Source organism: Octodon degus, unplaced genomic scaffold, assembly GCF_000260255.1.
Source record: "Octodon degus isolate 3935 unplaced genomic scaffold, OctDeg1.0 scaffold00127, whole genome shotgun sequence".
NCBI lineage: Eukaryota > Metazoa > Chordata > Mammalia > Rodentia > Octodontidae > Octodon > Octodon degus.
Window position 1 is genome coordinate 5,757,217 of NW_004524703.1, and position 20,670 is coordinate 5,777,886.

The window sequence follows — 20,670 nt, forward strand, 5'->3', positions numbered from 1 at the left end:
ACCCCCTTCTTTTTGAACAATCATCTTCCCGAGAGACAGCACAGCAGCAACTAGCATGTCATGACAAGCAGCCCATATTCAGAAGACCACAATGACCGGCACTCCTGCACATTCTTAATGAGAGAGCAGATGACCCTTTCATACCAGAAAGGGGAAAGGGAAAAGGGGTAGACCCCTGCACCTTTTTACCTGGCTTTCTGCAGTAACAAATGGTAAGCCGAGGCTCCTCCTGTAAGGACTTCTAAGAGGACTTCTTTCCTTGTTCCCTTACTTGCTGCCATGATAATTCAAGACCTAAAACCTCTTCATGTAAATAAGTTGAAGGGCTCTGCTAGTTGGAAGAGATGGGACAGAACTCCCCACACTCTTTCCCTCTGGTTTGCTCTAAAGATAAACCCCTGCATTCTTTCATTAGGATAACTCCAGTCAGAAGGCTCCTTGTAGGATGGTATAAGACACATACTCCAACAGGACAGCAGGCTCTCCCTGCACTTTCTTCCCTGACTTGTTCCAGCTGTCTCACTGAACAAAGACCTCCTGGACCCACTCTTTTTTAAAAAATGTATTTAGTACAGGGTCTATAGGGTCTACAGGGTCTTACTATGCAGATTGGACTTGTAGTGATTCTGTTTTCAGCCTACCAAGCACTGGAGTTACAGGCATATGCCACCACACCCAGTCTCAATTGCCATCTCAGGGGCCCTGGGGGGGGGGGGGCAGGGCCAACACAGCAGGCACTGTGCTCTGCCTAACCAGGTGCTTTAGTTCACTGAGCTGTCTGGCCGGCCCTCACCAACTCTTGGAAATAGCTTCTGCATGTTTTTTTTTTTTGTTTGTTTTTGTTTTTGTTTTTTTTCAGTACCAAGGATTGAATTTGTGACCTTGTGCTTGCCAGGCAGGCTTGAGCCTGTAAGGGTTTAATCTTACAGTTTTTTTTTTCCTGCTGAAAAAAAAACTTGCAGGAAAAAAAAAACTGTAAGATTAAACCCTGTAATTACCCTCCCCTCTGCCCCTTCTGCATGCATTAAGCATCCCAACTTTTACAGCCTTCACTGAAGAGACTGGATCCTAAATCATCGAACTCTTGGAACTGATGGAGCACTGTACTCCTGAGGTTCCTAGACCACCAAGAACAAGAAGATGATATTTAAACTTGAAAGCATATAGCAGCTATCTCTTTAGGTTTGAAGTGGGCAGTCTGATCAAGAGTACATGCATCTGCCTCAGAACCTTTCCTTAGGACAGGCAGGACAAGTCAGAGATAAACTCCGGCTCTCTGCTCTGAAAGAAAAGCAGTGAACACCCTAGACTCTGAAGGTTGCTCTCATGGTACTAGCCACCATTTCACTTCTCTTAAGGCAACAGCACAACTGGACGCTAATTTCCTGGTTATCAATAAGAGCAAAGCAACTTGGAAAAGAATAGGAGGATTAGAGGCAACTGAACTCAGGATCTTCTGCTTGTCAGGTAGGTGTTGTGCTGCTAAGTTATATCCCTTGTCTAGATCTGCCTATTAAAAAGAAGCTAAAAAGCATCCATCAAGCTGAAGGAAAAGGTCACAAATAGCAACATAAAAATATAAAACTCAGTGGTAAAATTAAGCATATAATCATACTCAGAAGAACTTTCATTCTATAACACAGCATAAAAATCAATTTTATCTGTAGTACAGAAAACAAAATTACTAAAAAAAAATGAAGGGGGAAATTACTTAGAAGCATTATTAACTGTTAATGGACACAGATATAAAAGATACAAAATGGGTCATTAAAACCAGATTGTGGAGGTAGGAACAGAGGTGTATGGCTATAAGCCCAGCTACACAGGAGGCTGAGACAGGAAGATCTCAGGTTCAAGCAAGCCTATGGAACTTAGCAAGACTCTGAGTGAAAATAAAAAAGGATTCAGTAGAAGAACAACCCTGTGTTCAATTTTCAGCAGGAAAAAAAAACCTATAAGATTAAAAGTATAGAGTATACAGTGATCACAGTTAAGAGCTTAAAATAGCACATTATTAGTGCATGTAAGTCTCATGGTAACCACAAAATAGATAAATCCTTCACAGACATATAAAAGATAAAAAAAGATTTAGGGCATATCATTACAAAAAGTAATCATACCACAAAGGAAAACAAAAGGGGAAGGAGAAAGAGAGGGAGAGGGGGAGGAAGAGGTGGAGATAGGGAAATGGGGAGGGAAAGAGAGAGAGGGACAGGAACAGGGGGGGGAGAAAGGGGAAGAGAAGACAAGAGAGAGGAAAAGGGAGAGAGGGAGAATGGTTGAGAGGGAGGCAGGGGAAAGGAGGGGTAGCAGAGAAAAAGGAAGAGGGGGAGAGAAAGAAGAACAAAGATCTACAAATAAACTAGAAAACAATAAAACGGTAATAGCAAATTTTTACCTATCAGTAATTACTTTGAATTTACGTAGATTTTCTCCAATCAAAAGACACTGTGAAACAGCATGATGATCCACTTTTTTTTTTTTTTTTTGGTACCAGGGCAACAAACTCAGGACCTTGTGCTTGCCAGGCAGGCGTTTATGCTGTTGCGCTCTCCCAGATCCTAACCCAATCTTACAATACAGAAAAATATAAAAGGGAAAAAATAAGACAAGACCCTGTGTGGCTAAATGGGGGGAAGTCAACATATGCTTCCTATAAGACTTGTTTTACCTCTAAGGACACACATAAACTCAAAGTGAGCAGATGGAAAAAGATATTCAGGCAAGTGGAAAACAAGAGAGCAAGGATAGATATACTATCCTTAGACAAAATAAGTTTAGATTTAAAAGTATTAAAAGAGACAGTCATTACCTCACAATAAAGGGGTCAATTCAATAAGAAGTTATAACAATCATATATGCACTCAAAATTCGGGCACCTATACAAAGTAGTAATAAATCTAAAGGCACTGCCATACAATATTAGTAGACTTCTGTTTTTAAGACAAGTTTTTTTAAAAAAAGAAAATATCCAGAACTCAACACATTACCACTTCCTACCACTGTAATCCAAACTGTCATCTTCTTGCCTGGATTATTACATTGTCCTGTACTAGTTTCTCTGCCCAGTTCTCATACCTGTATGATTTTTCAACATAATCAGGGATCCTTTTGAAAGCACTCAAAATCTACCAACTCATTGCACGATGACTGATAAGGCCTTACATGTTTTGGTCCCTCTGCTTTCCTCCCTTGTTCACTAACCTTCTTGTTTATCAAATATGTTAACACATTCTAATCTCAAACCTTTGCTTTTGCCTAGACTGCTTTCTCTAGATAACTGAATAGCTTGTCCTTTTCTCATGTCTTTTAGATCTTCCTCAAATGATACTTTCTCAGGATGGTTTGTTGTTTTGAACTATCATACTAAATTTTGGGCTAATTTTTTAAGCAACAGAAGCTAACTAATACATGGCATAAGAAGTGGACTTAGCAACAGTTACACACTACTCAGATCTTCCTTCAGGAATAAAGGGTTTATAATTACCTCAGGCTTTCTGGAAATTTTTCAGGTAGCTAAAATGATCTACTTTCCTAGGGGATGCATGCCTTTCCTATGGTGAACTTCTTTCAGTGACTGATTCAGGGGTGTAAAGATCTAGCCCTCTCACTGAAAATGGGGACAATTCTGAAGAGTTATTCCATCTTAAGAATCTTCCACAGGGTCAGCTAAGATTCCACTGAGGTAGCATCACAGCTTGAATTCTCCCTGTGCCCAATCCTAATCCCTGTCCTCTTCCTTTTCCTTCTGTTAAATTGTTGGTCCTAAGAGTAATTTCTAACTAACCTTTGGCACACCAATCCTTGAGTCTGCTTCTCAGGAAACCTAACCTGTGACAACTTGTCTAGCTCCATGAAAAACAACACACATTGGTATTTCTGTGAGGATTACATTACATTCATATATTAACTTGGGAAGAATTAATACCTTCATGCAACAGGGCTGGGCATTTGGCTCAGTAGCACAGCATTTGCCTAACATGCACAAAGTCCTAGGCTCACTCCCCAGTACCATAAGAAAAAAAGGGTCCTAAACTCTTTGTGCCATAAAGGTCTCTTTCTACCTAAACAAGCCTACTTTTGTCTTTCAGGAATGTTTTGAAGCCTTCTTCCTTTAGGCTTTGCACATTAATACATTTATACCTATATATTTTCTACTTTTTTATTCTTGAGGTTTTCCAGTCTATCTTCCACCTGTTATTGTTAGCATTTACAAAGCTGTTAACTTTTTTTATGTATTAAGTATAACCTTTTTTTTATGTTTTCAAGGCACACTTTTGTCACAAGTGAAAATCTTTTTATTCTTTTTAAATATTTATGCCTCTATTGTTGTTGTTAACTGTACTAGACAATACAGTCAACAGTAATGAAGACTATGGTTATTCTTTTCCTGGTTTCTGACCTAAGTGAGAATTCTAGTGTTTCTCCATAAGATCTTGGCTATGATGGCATCAGGACTGAAATCACCATGTTAAGAAGTATTAATAACGCTTACTGGTTAAAAAACCCAAGAGTATATGTTTGAATTTAGTTGAAGATCCAGAGCCTTTTGCCTCCTTGTACCTCTGGAAGCAACATGGGTCACCAGCAACTCTACTGGAGCCACCCGGAGAAATTTGGCCAGGGCTCCCGCTCTTGCCGCGTCTGCTCGAACCGACACGGTCTGATCCAGAAATAGGGGCTGAACATGTGCCGCCAGTGTTTCCGTCAATACACGAAGGACATTGGCTTCATTAAGTTGGACTAAGTGATCTTCCTTCGATGGATTATCCAGGCCATACGGATGCTCAATGAAAGAGACCATGCAAACTCTTTGTACATAAAATAAAAATTTTAAAAGATTAAAAAAAAAAAAGATCCAGAAGAGTCATTCTTGTAGTCTTAGAAAAAAATTCATTTGGTCAAGATTTTTTATATATGTATTCAAACCTTAGGTATCACAACTTACATCTTTACACTTCACACAAACCCTCAGAAAATCCTATTGGTGTAACCTTTTATTTAAAAAATAAATATTTGGGGGCTGGGGAGATAGCTCGGCAGTCTAAGTGCCTGCCTGGCAAGTGCAAAGATCTGAGTTTGATCCCCATTACCACATGCTGTGCCAAGCCCAGGCGCCCGGGCACACCATCCTGGCCATTGAAACTGGGCATGGTGGCAACCTGTAATCCCAGCCCTGGGGAGGCTGAGACAGGAGGATCATTATGAGTCCAAGCTATATAACAAGACCCTGTACCAAATCAATAAAGATTTTTTTTAACTATAAAAAAATAAGTATTTGATCATTTTCCACATTTTTCCAACTCTAGAACCTTTTTCTAAATCTGTATCAACTTACCTTGACTATAGCAACAGCTTTCTCAATGATTTCTCTACTCCTGCCTCATTCATTTTTTTTTTTTTTTGGCGGAACCGGGGATTGAACTCAGGCCCTTACTTGCCTGGGAAGCGCTTACTCCACTGAGCCATCTCCCTGGCCCACATGCCTCATTCTTTTATAGTCTATTTGTACAAAAATCTTTTCAAAAGTTTCTTTCTTTCTTTCTTTTTTTTCTTTTTTTTTTTTTGTATTTTGGGGAAGGGTCTACAGGGTGTTCAGGGTCTCACTACTAGACTGGACTCGTAGTGATCCACCTGTTTACGGCGGGATTACAGGGGCGCACCACCACAACCAAATGCTGGGATTACAGGCGCATACCACTAAGCCCCTGTCTCAACAGTTTCTTATACATAGAATGAAATTCAAAATTTTCCTCTGGTCAATAAACCCTAATTTTAAAAAATCTGGTTCCTTCCTTCTGCCTTTTGGGGGCCGGGGAGATAGCTCAGTGGAATAAGTGCTTTCCTGGCAAGCGCAAGGGCCTGAGTTCAAATCCCCAGTTCCACAAAAAAAAAAAAATTTAAAAAATCTGGTTCCTACCCACTTCTCCAACTCTCCCCTTCACTTACTTTCCACCATCACATCAACCTTTCTTCTTATCCCTTTGTCAAGATCTTGAAACTTCTTTCCCCAGATGTTGTCAACAGTTTACTCTTTCACATTAAGTATGTCTTTGCTCAAATGTCAAATTAGTATAAATATCTTTTGTTATGGTTTAAATTACAAGTGTCTCTCAAAAGAGTCACATACTAAGAACTTGAACCTCAACGCAGCAATGTTCAAAGGTAGGGCTACAAAACTACTTAGACCATGAGGGCTGTGGTGGGTTAATTGATGGTTAACTTATAAACACTAGTGCACAACAGATCTCTTGTACCTGTCATTTTCCTTTTTTTTTTTTTTCAGACTTGGGATTGAACTTGGGACTTTGTGTTTGTGAGGCAGGTGCTCATGCCACTAAGCTATCTCCCCAGCCCCTTCTTACACCCTTTTGCATTTGACTTATTACAAAATAATCCTATAAATTATGTGTCCTGTATTAAATCTATTCCCTTGCAAACCCTGACAATAACAAGGATGCTCATCTTAATTCACCGATGAGCCCACAACTCCTGGCTACTGGAGGTACGGGCCAGTTGGAAGTAGGTCACTGGAGGTACGACTCTGAAGGGTATATGTCGTTTCTAGTCCCTTTCTTTCTTGTGCTTTTCCTGCTCTCTCTGCCTCCTGGCTGTCATTAAGTGCACAACTTTCCTCTGTCATACCCTTCCACTATGATGTTGCTGCCTTGGAGCTACCTGATCATGGCCTAAGACTCTTGAAACCATGAGTTAAACCTTTCTCTTTTAAGTTATATGTGTCACGTATTTTGTCCCAGCAATAGGAAGGTGATTAACATGCCTTCCTCTCCTGATCACCTTCATTAAAATAGGGTCACCTGTTTCCTTTCTCCTTCCATCATCACTATTTTTTATTTTGCTTTATTTTTCTCTATAACATTTACTTTACAGACATCTGAAAGTATATTTGTTGTTTACTTATTGTTTCCTTAATCAGAACAAAAGCTTTGTTGTATTCATTCTGTATCCACTGTACTCTCTAGGCTAAAACAAATTGCTCTTTCCATATTTCACAGGAGCCAAGCACAGTAGTACATGCCTATAATACCAGCACTTGGGAGGCTGAGGCAGAAAAACTGAGTTTGAACACAGCTTGGTATACAAACCAAATTCCAGGCCATCGCAGGCTCCACAGCAACATCTCAGCCCCAAAATAAATAACTAGTGAGAAAAAGAAATGGAAGGGTCAATGTAAAAGAAACAAGCCAAATGCATAAAAGTAGATGACTGTTTTTTCCTATATTTCCTTGCTTGCTGAATGGTAAGTATACATGTGTATGCCCAAAATGAATCTCTTCTCTTAGCTTTGTTTGCCACTATTATATGAAGTGGTTCAATTTCATGCATTGATTGGTTAAATTAGGTTGACAGAACTAGAAGAGTAGCTCTCACTCAAATATCTTAGACTCACAGCTGAGCGCAGAAACTAAATCAGGATATTCCCCTTCTTTGAGAGAAAACAGGAGTATGTTTTGGTTACATGTAGAACAATTTCACTGTGTCAGTTGGAACATTTTTAAACTACATACATGAGAAAAAAGAAGAAATTATATGTTTGGTAGCCAAAAGCATATTATTTTTGCCTACCCAACATCCATGTTTCCTTATGTAACAGTCCCTTAATTCACCTTTGAGAAATAATGACTCCTCTTATATTCATGTGAATGAGACTATTGACAAAGTTGTCCTTCCCTCTTTTGGTGAAAGGTCAATGACCCTACCTAGAACAATCAAGGACCTTACATCTTATAGAAAGTGCTACAAAATATGAGAATATGATTAATTTGATCCAAAAATTTGCCTTTAATTATCCATTAGTGCTCACTTATTTAATTTTATCTACAGTCATTTGTACCTTGGTTCTCAGCTGCTTTGAAATTTAAATTGACCCTTGACGTATTTTAACTCAAAAACTGTGTCCCGGTACTTATCACTTGTTTTGTACTCCAAACACAAGCTAGAATTTATAGCTGTTGATTGCCTCATGACTCACTACCCGTTCCAGCAAAACAATCTGTTTGATACTTGTCATTTCTGGTACTTGTCATACCTGCTGAAACCAATTAATAACCAGTACACCAAAGTACTGCTATGTTCTGTACTATGCTTTCTCAGCTTGTCTTTCAATTTTGTAAACTACTCACTATCTTTTCTTAATCAAACTTCTGTTTTCCAGGCCAATAAAAATGTTCTATGATATCTAAATCATTATTTTTTCATTTGAAAAATGTGGGTAATACTAAAAACTTTTGGTGTGAAAGTTAACAAGGTATTTATTTCTTGAAATATTTGAGTGCTTCTTCTGACCAGGACTTGTAGGGATACAGAAATAGAAGATGCAATCCCAAAATGAAAGAAAGACAGGGTCATGAGAGAGTCGGTGGAAATGTGGTCTGGACACCTGCGAAGGTGTGATTTTTAATTAAATGAATGCTTCCTCCACTGTACTAGATTAAACCATATAAAAGTAACACTGCCTATTCAATCAGTTTTGAAACACAAAAGTAACAATTTCATACGATTCAATCTAATAATACGAGGGAAGTATAAGACAGCAACTATAAATACAGATAGATTTGGATTTAGTGGTGGTAGTAATTTACATACAATACACCTAGATTAAGACAACAGGCCGTAGGCTGGGGATGTGAGTTGGAGAAGAGCTCTTGCTTTGCATGCATAAGCCCCTGGGTTCAATCCCCAGCACCCTACCCACACACACTCACAAAGACAACACACACACTCACTAAGCCAAGCTTGGTGGTACATGCCTGTAACCTCAGCATTTGGGAGGCTAAGATAGAGCATCATCATGAGTTCAGGGCCAGCCTGAGCTACATAGTGAACTCAAACCCAGCCTGAACTATAATGCAAGGCCAAAAGACAACAGGTACAGATTTCTCTTTGAAATAAATTCTTGAATCTGCACTCACAACCAATTTTTTTGTATTGTTTTAGTTTGGTTTTTGAGATAAGTCTAACACAGTTTAGGCTGGCCTCAAATGCACAGTGATCATCCTGCCTCAGCTTCTCGAACACTGAGATTACACATGTCCCACAATGCCCAATTATCATTATTTTATAGATATAGTTACCGTACTTTTAAATATTGTTGGTATTGAATGAGTTTTTAATTTTCTAATTTATTCTCCTATACAACTTAAAATTGCTAAAAACTGGATTGATTGCTTTCTTTCTTGCCTTGTGCTTGCCAGGCAGGCACTTGTGCCACTGAGCTATATTCCTGCCTAGACTGGAACTTTTACCCTCAAAAAAAATTTGAGTAATTGGCCACCTTAGTGGTCAATTAATATAGTCTATCTAGAATCAAGATAAAAAGAAAGTTGTCAGTTTTTTGAATAAATTAAATAATAAAATCAAAGAAAGTATAAACCAAATGGATCCTGAGAGTAAAATTGAAGGCAAGGCCCGACAGTACTCTTAAAAATATTTTTCAGGGGTCAGGGAGATGGCTCAGTGGTCTAAAGCACCTAATTAGAACAAGCTTAGCAAAGCATAGGGACTGCAGTTCAATCCCCCAGCACCACATGCCAGCCAGCCCCGTCCCCTGGCGGGCTGAGCTGGCCACACACACACACATAAATAAATAAAATTTAAAAAAATATATATGTATTTTTTCAAAAATTTACAATAACTGTCCTTTTGAATATTGCTAATTGCCATATTTGAAGATTGCTGCTGCCTCTGAAGTATTACTGGTATTTTGTGTAGGTTTAGGATTGTTACTAGATTTAAGACCCAATCCTGCAGTATTACCATGGATACTGCATATAGTGTGCCTGTAACCTCAGCCTGGTTTGCTAGCCTTCCCCGGGAGCTAGCAGGGCACATCTGCTGCTATGTCACTTTGCACTGCTAATAGTGCTAGTGTACAGCCCAACTTGAAACCTACCCAGGTGGGTTTACACGACAGAACCTAGATTAATGGGAGGTTAACAAATTCAGCCCCTGCCATTTTCAGTTTCTGTAAAGGGAGGAGTCTGCCTTGAAACCAAAACTGACAGATGGGGAAATACCCAAACACAGGAAGAGGGCTGAGATTCTTAGTGATTAATAAAACTAATTAAGAATCACTGTGGTTAATACATTCAAATAACAAAAGACATGCATAGGCTGTTCAAGGGAGTTAAAATGGATTTTCAAAAGGGTCATAAAGTCACATCCACAGGCTGCTATAGAGAAATCTTTGGCATCAACAGAATCAAAATTATAACCTTACCTTGTAATAACGGAAATAGTCTCGCTCTTGCAATTTTTTTATTTTTGGGAAGATCTTGTAGTTGTTGAAGTTATCAATGCTGTCAACATCACACAAGCAATCATCCAGAACTCCAGCCACCTAGAATTTACATATATAACAAATTTAAATATATAAATTATTGATGTTTTAACCTTAATAAATCTGTACTATTATAAAAAAGAATCAGTTGTTCATTCAAGATAGCCAGTTTTTGCTGATTAAGATTCATAACATTAAAGCAGCTACTTATGCTTTATTATGGTCACTGACATTAAAAACAGTATGAAGATTAGATAATGCTCATTCTGAAAAACTAAAAAATTCTTGGTTAGTGCTCAAAATTAAAGACGGAACTCTCCTTCTCCTTCCCAAACATATATAAAATTCAAGTAGCCAATAGAACGCTAAAACAATTTCTTCCTAGACTGACCTAGCAGTTAATTTTGCTGTATCAACCCCTATCTTTCTTTTAGACTGGATGGAACCTATATGATAGGCACAGGGGTAAGACCTTAATAAATCATCCTATTTCTTTAGAAGTATCCTACAAATAATATCCTAATTTTACATGTAAAGAAATTAAAGTTTAGAGGGCTTAATTTTCTAAAGTAGAAATGGAATTTTTCCCAAACCCATCCAACATTAAAATTTATGTTCCCACCCACTAAAGTATCCATTAATGCAAGAGAAATTGTTATTTACAAAGTGACTTTAGAGTCCCAAAATTCCATAAAACAGTCAACTGAACCAAAAATTGGATTCAGTGATATGCAGCAATTTAGATGAATCTTCTAGGAATTATCCTGAGTAAAAAAAGCCAACCCTAAAAGGTTACAAATTGTATGGCTCCACTTACCAAATAATTTTTTCAATGAAAAATTTTAGAAATGGAGAACAGATTGCTGCCAGGGCTTAGAGGTAGGGGGTAGAGCAGAGTGAGAATAATGTGGTATGGTTATAAAGAAGCAACTAGATAGATGCTCTGTTGACCAACCATATCTTTACTGATATGGTGGATACACACAGTCACTCATGATAAAGCTGTATAGAACTAATACATACATGCACATGAACAATCCAAGAATAACTGGGGGGATCTAACTGAGGTCCATAATCAATGGCAATGTCCTAGTTGCATCACTGTTATGTATGTTTATAAGATGTTGCTATTAGGATAACGGAATAAAGGGAACACAGAATTCATAAGAGGTCTTTTCTGTTTTGTTTTTGTTTTTTGTTTTTTGGCTTGCTCAGGATGACTTCAGGGCAGGTATGGTAAGGCTTGAGGATCTGGAAATCGAACTACAGCATCCTGATTGCTTTAAGTAGTCACTTAAGCAACTGAGCTAATGGGCAGGCCCCCGTATTCATCTGTATTATTACTTATAACTGCACAGACTCACAATTATCTCAATTCAATTTTTCAATTAAAAATAAGAAAGGGTCTCAGTCTGTTGCAGGTTACTCATGTGGTCCAAAGAAAGAATACATGCAAGTGTTTATCAAGAAGTAGAAACCAGTCCTTGCCATCTCTTTCTTTCTTTTCTCCCAAAAGTCCAACCTACACACAGTTTGAGCTACATCATCTTGAGATTAAAGAACAAGGGATCGTTATCAAGAATTTTAGCTTTTGGGATTCTATGTTTTCCTATCCCATTTCCTAGGATCCCATCACTAACTTACAAATTTGATTCCATTACTCTCATTACTTATACAGGACCTTAAATCCTAACCTCTCAAATAACAACAGAAAAGCAAAACCAAAATATTTGGTTTTAAAATATTGTTCCTAGTAATTGCTATTTCTTGACCTGCTATGTCTAATTTAAAAGGCTGAGCCCAGGAGTTCAGGGCCCGTCTGAGCAACACAGCAACATTATCTCTTAGGCCGAGTATGATGGCACACAGCTATAATTCCAGCACTCTAGGAGGCTGAGACAAGAGGACTGAAAGTCTGAACCCAGTCTGTGCAACTCAGTAACTTCATGAGACCATGTTTCAAAATTTAACAAGTAAGACTAAGGATGTAGTTCAGTACAAGGGCCCTAAATTCAATCCCTGGTATTGAAGAAAAAAAAGAAAGAGAAGACACATACTTAATTTTACTTTTCTTTGTAATGTGTCCCTAAGCAATGTATTTAGAAGTTTTCTACAGTTTTGAACTTTAATACTAATGAAATCTAATATGTGAATTCTGCTGTAATGTGCCTCTCTTATTAACACTTTATATTGGCATATATACATGATTAATTTTAATGTAGTATATCATTTTCCCTGCTAAAAGTGTTATATCATATAAAAATATCGCAATATATTTACTCTATTTGTTGATCTACATAACAGGAATAATGGCCTCCTCCAAATGTCCATGCCCTCATTTCTGAAACATTCCACTGTTATTTTACATGGCAAAAGGGGCTTTAAAATTGTAATTAAGTACCTTGAAATAGTAAGAGTTACTAGATTATTCATGCCAAACCATATGGTCACAAAATTCTTTATACAGACAGAAGTATTGGGGTCAGAAAAAAAAAAAAAATTTGTAAGATGCTACACAGCTGGCTTTGAAGATGAAGAGGGAAGCCACAAGCCAAACAGAAGCCTCTAAAAGCTTGGAAAAGGCAAAGAACAGCTCTTTATTCTAGAGTGTCCAAGAGGAAAGTAACCTTGCTGTCCTCTTGATTTTAATGTTATAAAATCCATTTTCAAGCTCTTGTACCAGAACTACAAGATAATACACGTATATTCCTTTTGATCACTAAGACAATTTGTTATAACAGCAACAGGAAACTAACACAGTCACACTGAGGTCCGTTTTGGGGTTTGTGTAAAGAACAATGATATACAACTTGGTATATACATGTGAGTGTTTCTCCAGGTTATGTGCTTAGAAATGGAATTGTTGTAAGTACATGTTCAGCTTTATTAGGAAATGACAGGTTGATTTCTGAAACAGTTGTTATCAATTTACTATCTCACCAAAAAATGAGGGGAAGTTAACATTGAGTCATATCTTTCTCAATATTTGATATTAATATATGTTTTAATTTTGCCAATCTAGTAAGCATGAAAGCATTTTTGGACATCTGTGCCAGGAATCAGAAACAAAGACCAAATAATTTTTTATATTGTACCACACTGAGAGGGTAAAAGAGTGGAGAGTTTTAAGCAAATGATGAAAGGAAGAGGGAGTACCAGGTAGGGAATGAATATTTCTCTTGTACAAAATGACATTTTAGTAGAAACTAAGAAACAAGTATAGTAAACCTTATGAATATGTGAGTGTTCTTTGTAGAAAAAAACAAGAATTAAAAAGAGATCAAAAAATAAATGTTTACTTTTTTTTTTTTTTTTGTGGAACCGGGGATTGAACTCAGGCCCTTGCACTTGCCAGGGAAGCGCTTTATTCCATTGAGCCATCTCCCCGGCCCCTACATTTTTAAAAAGTACAGTAAAAGGTACATTGCCAAAACCAATAGGAATAAGTGTGTTTAAAGCAAGGGGATACTATGAAAGGTATTAATAACAACATCTTTTGCTTAATAAATTTTTAGAAGTTAAACATTTTTTATTATACCTCATGCAAAGGTCTTGACATAGTTGCTATGTTGAAGAACATGGATGCTAGTCCAGCTAGAGCATATGTGATAGGGAGAAAAGATCTTAGGAAGAGCAATTTTAGGGAAAAGATCAGGAGCTCAGTTCTGATACTCAAGACTGAGATACTTTTAGCTAATTGAGAGGTTGAAAAAATTTAAACACAAAATCTATAGCTGAGACTCCTACTCTGGAGAGTTAAACTGGAGAGTGAACAATACAGTCAAGACAGAAGAAATGGTATAAGATTTGAACCCTGAAGTTCAAATGATTGGCAGGGAAGGACAGAACAACAAGCGAAGTATACTAAAAAAGACCGAGCCATCTGAAAGGAAAGAAACTACTGAACTGTTGTATCCTGGATGCCAAAATTAGTATTTCACAGAAAGTGAGTGTTCAGCTTTGAAAAATGCTACCAATAGGTAAAGCTGAGGTTTAAGAACTTACCAGGGAGGACATTGGCGACCTTACTTAGATCATTTTTAGAGTGGAGGGACAAAAGTCTGATTGGAATGAGTTAAAGGGAGAACAGGAGAACAAAACAAAAGAAATAAAGATAACTTGAGCTTTTCTAGAGAAAAAAAAATGATGCAGAAAGAGAAAGAATGGGTGAGTCAAAAGATAACTTGAAAACAGTAGAATTTTTTTGTTACTTTGATGTGCTTGGGTTCTTACCCAGAGTCTCGCACTTATGTGGCACGTGTTCTACTATTACCAAACTACAATTCAGAGAAGGAAAAGTTCATCCAGGAGGGAAAGAGAAGATTGCTGGAACTAAGTCCTTGAATAGGAAAGAATAGCTGGAAACTAATTTATATGGAGGGACTGGCCTTTGACAAGAACAGTTCATCATGGTTACTAACAGGAACTCAAAATATGTGGGAAGAGTCTAGTAAGTGCAGATGATGTGGGTTGCTGTGGGTAAATTCTCTTCTGATTACTCCAATTCTGTTAGTGAGGGTGCAGATCAAAGAAAAGGGGCTCAAGAAGAAAGAAAAGATACAAAGCGGCTGTTTAACTGCATATTTATTTCTTCATCTGGGTATAATCAGCTATTCAGCCCACCACTGAGCTTCATTTTGTTTCAAACAGTTCTATCTTTACATCTTTTTTTGTCAAGTCTTCAAAATCTTGTTTTTTTTCTTTTTCTTTTTTGGTAACAGGGATTGAACTTGAGACCTTGCGCTTATCAGGCAGTCACTAAGCTATATCTCCCACTGCCTGTTTTTCATATTTTCAGGTTTCTCTTTACCTATTTTCTTTTAAGTTAGTAATATTACCTTAATTTGTTTATTTTTAATATAATTGCTCAAGTTATAAGAAACCCACTGTAAACTGAAGGTATCACGTGGAAATGCATTTGAGACACCTACCTACTATATGTCATAGTGGAGATGCACAGTACATGGCAGAGCACCAGCTGTTTACTGTCTGCCTCACATGGCTGCCAGTAGGCAGCTCACACAACAGGGATGTCAAGCTCACTGTGACTGCCCAGCACAGACAGAATATCTGATCTTATCCAAGAAAAGGTAACAATTGCAAATGTGAAGTACAGTTTCACCTGAATATATTGATTTTGCACTATTGTAAAATTTTTAAAAATTGCAAAATTGTAAATGACCTACTGTAGGTCAGGGATTAGACCTAATTCATGTAGTCTTGTTTTCTTATGTTTCATTTTGGTTTTTTACTACTTGTTTTTTCTTCTTGGCATTTTATCTTTGGGAATTCTTTAGGGCTTGAGTTGAAAATACATTTCTCCAGGATAGTGATACTTGCTTTTACTTGTATCCTGGGGCATACAAACGTAAGACTTCTATAAATTAACATTTCTACCTGAATCATTTCTAGCACAACTGTTGACTTACGTAAGGGTTGGTTCATGGTCACACATTTTCAGGGGATTATTTTCCCATTTCTCCAGAAAGTTTCAGTACTCTCCCCTTACTTGCAGTGGGATTATTTCTCATTTACCTTTAAACTGAAGATGAAGCGCTCTGAAATCCTATTATGGGGTCTCTTCTCAGTTCCTCTCCGGGCAAACATAAACATTATTCCTGGCCCACTCCACACCTATGTAGGTGATACAGCAGGAACTGAAGTCTTCAGGGTTTGGGGAAAACTCTTAAGAGCCACCGACTAGTACTACACTGTGTACCACTGAGTCCCAAGTTTCTGGCTATTTGGTAGGGGGTTCTGTGTATGCCTTGATCTCATGCCACTTCAGAAAGTCATTTAGAAGGACTTCAAACATATCCGACTACAATTACTATATATGCTTTTTCAGGAGATTATCACTTGCAGTTCTATCCCTTCAGTTCCCAGTGTCTCACCATACTATAAAGCATATTTCCATTTCATTTATGATGGGGCATGAGATATGTATTATTATATGTGCTAAAAATATTTTTTATTGCTTAACTGATTTTAATAACATGACATCAAGCTCCTAAAACTGACATAATCATGCAAAATACAGCTAAATTCTGACTTCTTTTAAAAATATACAATAAGCAAAGACGTGAAAATAGACAAGCTTCCATTAAATAAATGAAAATTTTTAAAAAGGAAACTTTTCTTTTCCATGTCATTTGAAGGGAAATTATCATTTTAAACAATATTCAAGTTTATTAAACAAATTAAAAATGAGATAAAATGTTTAACTTTCATCAGCTTCAAGGTTTATGTTGTTGCCAAATTTCACATATAATTGAACTTTCAAATCTGCTAACACCTGCTGAATTGATCCTACTCTGGATTCTAAGGTGTCAATTTCTTCTTGCAAATTTTTCTTTGCTTCTCCTAGCATTTCCTGTGTTTCTTCTTGAGAACAGCTAACAAAAATGTCGCCGATCTGATACGGTATCATTAAGCAGTCGTTGTCTGCGAGTATGATGTTGTCACATCTTCTAAATTCTGGAGCTGCTTCTTTTTAGCTCTGTTTCTTCCTTCAGCTCTGTGATTCTACTTGTTTGTGTTCTGTGCAAATTTGTTTATTTTTTTGTTGATCTTCAAAAGTGACACTGACGTCTTCTGCACCCGCCTTCTTCATGGTCTCAAAAATATTTTTATTAAATGCAAGAAAATCTATTACAATTACCTATCTCCTTAAATGACTCATTTTCAATAGATTTTTTTTCATAGTACGAAATCTTTTTCTTTCATAATTTTACTGAGAAACAAATAGCAATGAGACAGTTTTAAACCAAATTGGTAGGACAGTTTCAATTCCAATAGATTTTTAAAAATTGTAATTTTTCCCTTTATCTTTTCTACCAATCTAGTACATGCAAGAAATGAAAGCTGACTTAGTTCCACTGTTTGATTTTCCTGGTCTTCTATTTCTCTCTTCTCCAGACAAGTGAATATGATATACTGTACAGAGTGGAAAGAAGCCTGCCAATTTAATGTCACTCACTTAACAAGCCTTTTAAGCCCTCTGGACTTCAGTCACCACAATAGCCCCGCTTCTATGAGATGTTCAAAGAAAAGGAGTTCATGTATATTTAAGCATGTAACAGGTTCCTAAAATATGATCCCATACTACATCAGAAAGTACCACTGGAAACAAAAACAAGTAACTATTTTGGATGACTGTCCGGCAAATGCTACCTTGAATATGCATAAATCTTTAAGTGTTGAATTACCTATATTAGTTATAAGGAAATTAGAAATATAGCTACAGTTATAAAACATTAATTACATATAATTAGTGGTAGATGAAAAAACCTTAATGAAGCTTCCAGACTGCTGATAAAGTATATAATTGTCATGTTTAAAAAGTGAGAAGTTTCATTTTAAAAATATCTAAATGTAAATTTCAAACAAACATTCAACTAGTAATTAGAAAATAATTTCACCAAACAACAATTTGGAATATTTGTTCTTTGTGGATAATCCCCACAATCTAGTGTTTTTCAAGTGGGATTTAAAAACAACTGCATTACAATTACTTGCAAGGCCTCTTTAAAATGCTGACTCCTGAGTCTCAATCTAAAGCCACTCAATCAGTGCAGCTGGAAGGAGGGCTGGAGATAGTACCTTGTCTAGCTCAGTACGAGTTTGTCAAATCAAATGGAATATTTAGGCATTCTGGGATTTGGTACTGGGCACTATAAAACCACCGGAAAGTATGTGGAATGTCAGAAAAACATGTTTACACGGTTACACTCAAGAGTTAACGTCAATTTTTCTTAGCAATGAGCATTAATTGCTTCAAATAGCATCTCCCTTTATCATCAGGCCACCTGAGGCACTCTTTTGGCTCTGAGCAGTTCTGCCACTTTGCAGCAGGTGCAGAAGAGACAACAACACCTGGCAATCTAGTCAAATCCTACTGAATAAAAAAGTAAACATTGGTCTTCTGGCTAACCTTCAGGTTTCTAGGATAACCAGAGTACTGCTTTTAATCGCTTCACGAAGATACTTCCAAACTCCCACACGTTGTGCAGCTAGCATCTCACTGTCAGACCCGCTTAACAGACAAAAAGGCAAGCGGATAAAAACAATGCCATACTGAACAGGGCCAAAAGTCAAGTGCCCAAGTTTGAGGAACTCAAATTTTGTTGTTCTCCGAACCTACTCTTAGGGCGGCCAGGAGTGGGGGTCCTGAGTTCCACAGACTCCTTGCCGACCTCCGGAACTCCCGGAGCGAAGGGCGACGCTCTGCGGGTGCGTTCCCTTAAGACGCTCACCCCGTCCCGTCTCCCGCCACACTCCCGGCCGCTGAAAACAGTAAAGAACAAGAACCGCAAGGGCTCAGGGGGCCGTCACCATCTTCTTTTCCTGCCTGCCATCACCCCGGTGTCGCCATCCACGCGCACGCCGGGGTTCGCAGACGTTTCCTGTACTTGACCAAGCGGTCAGTACCCCAGCTTCTCGTTCCACCTGTGCCCGGCCTCTGGGGCGCCCCCGCCGCGGCCGGTCCGACTGTCGTCTGGGGTGCCGGGTGGACCCCTCTGCGGGCTTACCTGGGCCTCGACGACGCTCAGGAGGAAGCTCAGGGTGGCCAGCAGCGGCACTGCGGCCGCCGCCCCCTGCCCGGCGCCGGCCTGGCGGACCCCCCAGCTCATGTTGGCCTCCCCCCGTCACTGACGGCTGGGCCCCTCGGGGCTGGGAACGGAGGGCGGCCGAGTGGCGACGCCAGGAAGCCGAGCTGGCGGCAGAGCACCTCTAGAGGTAGAGGTCTGCGCGGCGACCGCAGGCGCTGGATACTGCCTGGTGCCTGGTAGCAGCGACTGAGGAAGAAGCGCCGCGCGCCCCCGCTTCATGCCCGGGCGGCCCCGCCCCCGGCGTCCTCGGGCGAGGCCACGCCCTGGCGCGCGGCCTTCTGGGAGTTGTGGTCCCGGCGGCCCCCGCGGCCGGAAGACGGGGCTGGGAGCCCAACTAACCGCTCCTAGACCTAAGGAGGCCGCTCCGCCTCTCCCAGGCCGGGCTCCGTGGCGACCAATGAGGCGCGACCACGAGGGCTCCAAAACACCGAGGGGGCGGAGGGCGGGTTGTCCTCTTCGGGGTTCACTAGCTGAAACAGCGCACCTCTGTAGTTGTTGGTAAAGGAGGTTTAGGGGCAGTCCCGCGAAGGTCCTTGTCATATCGCCGCCGCCAGGACTCACCGGGACTTAAGTGGGTACTGCAATTTAAGCGCTAGTCTCCGTCGTCTGCGTCCTGTAGTGGGGGGAAAACTCACCTCCTTGGTTTTATGCGACCCAGATGTCGTCTCCTGCCCCAGCCTAAACTCCCCTCTCGTTGATTTATTGATACATATGAATAAAATGCACATTAAAGAATGAGAACAACGTTTATACGGAAGCATGGGAATGAGGATAAACGTATATAAAAACTTGGAGTGACAGACTAGACTGAAATCTCAAATGTAACACAGTCCAATTAGTAGTATGGCCTTATTTCTCACCTCAAATATTGTTTTAAGATTTCATAAGTTACCTACATAAAAGGGTTAGAATAATGCCTAGTACATAGGAGCGGGTATCAACAGATGGTAATTGCTGTGAGCTATACCAGTACGCTGAGTTTCTTTCTTTTCTTTTTTTTTTTTAACCCCCTTTGGCAGAACTGGGGATTGAACTCACGCCCCTGTGTTTCCTAGGCAAGGGCTTATTCCACAGAGCCATCTCCCCAGCCCAGTACTCTCAGTTTCTACAAAATAGTATCTTAGGTTTACTTTCTCACTATACTATAACAAATTACTAAAAAAAATGGCTCAAAACAAAACAAACTATATTCTAAAAGACCAAAATGGATCTGCAAGGCTATATTCCTTTTGTAGATTCCAGGGAACAATAGTTTTTCTTGCCCAGTGTCCAGCTTTTAGAAATTACCTGCATTTCCTGACCCATGACCTTGCATCACAAGGTCAGATCTCCTTTACTTCTGCTTTTGTTGTCACATGCCTTCTCTTTCTGACCCTAACTCTGGGGCTTCCGGCATATAAAGACACTTTTGATTACTTTGAACTCACCAGACAGGATAATGTCCCTATCTAAAAATTCTTACGTTGGCAAAATCTTTTTTGCCATATGAGGTAAAAATATGCACAACTTTAGAAGATTAGGGGATGAACATTTGTTTGTGGGGGGAATTAATCAGCCTACCAAATGTCGCTTCACATCTTTCAAAGCACTTTCACATATATGTCCTTCTACCTGTTACAGAATCTGTGGAGCATAATGAAAAAAAAAAAATTCAAGAGTGACAGCAGAGCATTCAGCAAAATGTAGGGCCCTGGTAAATGCAAAGGTCATCTGCCCATAGAGCCAGCTCTGCTGATCCCTGTACTCTTCAGCAGCTCT

The 20,670-nt window shown here is 39.1% G+C and overlaps 1 protein-coding gene and 2 pseudogenes across 3 annotated transcripts in view; 1 reads left to right on the forward strand and 2 right to left on the reverse strand.

Annotated features, from left to right (window-relative positions):
• The window catches only part of Ero1b (endoplasmic reticulum oxidoreductase 1 beta), a 57,397-nt gene extending 38,256 nt beyond the window's left edge, over positions 1-19,141 (reverse strand). For all 3 annotated transcript variants that reach the window (XM_023700863.1, XM_023700862.1, XM_004640839.3), the window contains exons 1-2: positions 18,832-19,141; positions 10,241-10,360 (exon numbers count right to left, since the gene is read on the reverse strand). In XM_023700863.1, coding sequence (XP_023556631.1) covers positions 10,241-10,360; positions 18,832-18,933 — 222 coding nt within the window. In that variant the 5' untranslated portion in view covers positions 18,934-19,141. The remainder of the gene's footprint in view (positions 1-10,240; positions 10,361-18,831) is intronic.
• On the forward strand, positions 4,554-4,747 carry LOC101577496 (annotated as a pseudogene).
• LOC105743481 lies at positions 16,521-18,674 on the reverse strand (annotated as a pseudogene).
• Positions 19,142-20,670: the final 1,529 nt, after the last annotated feature.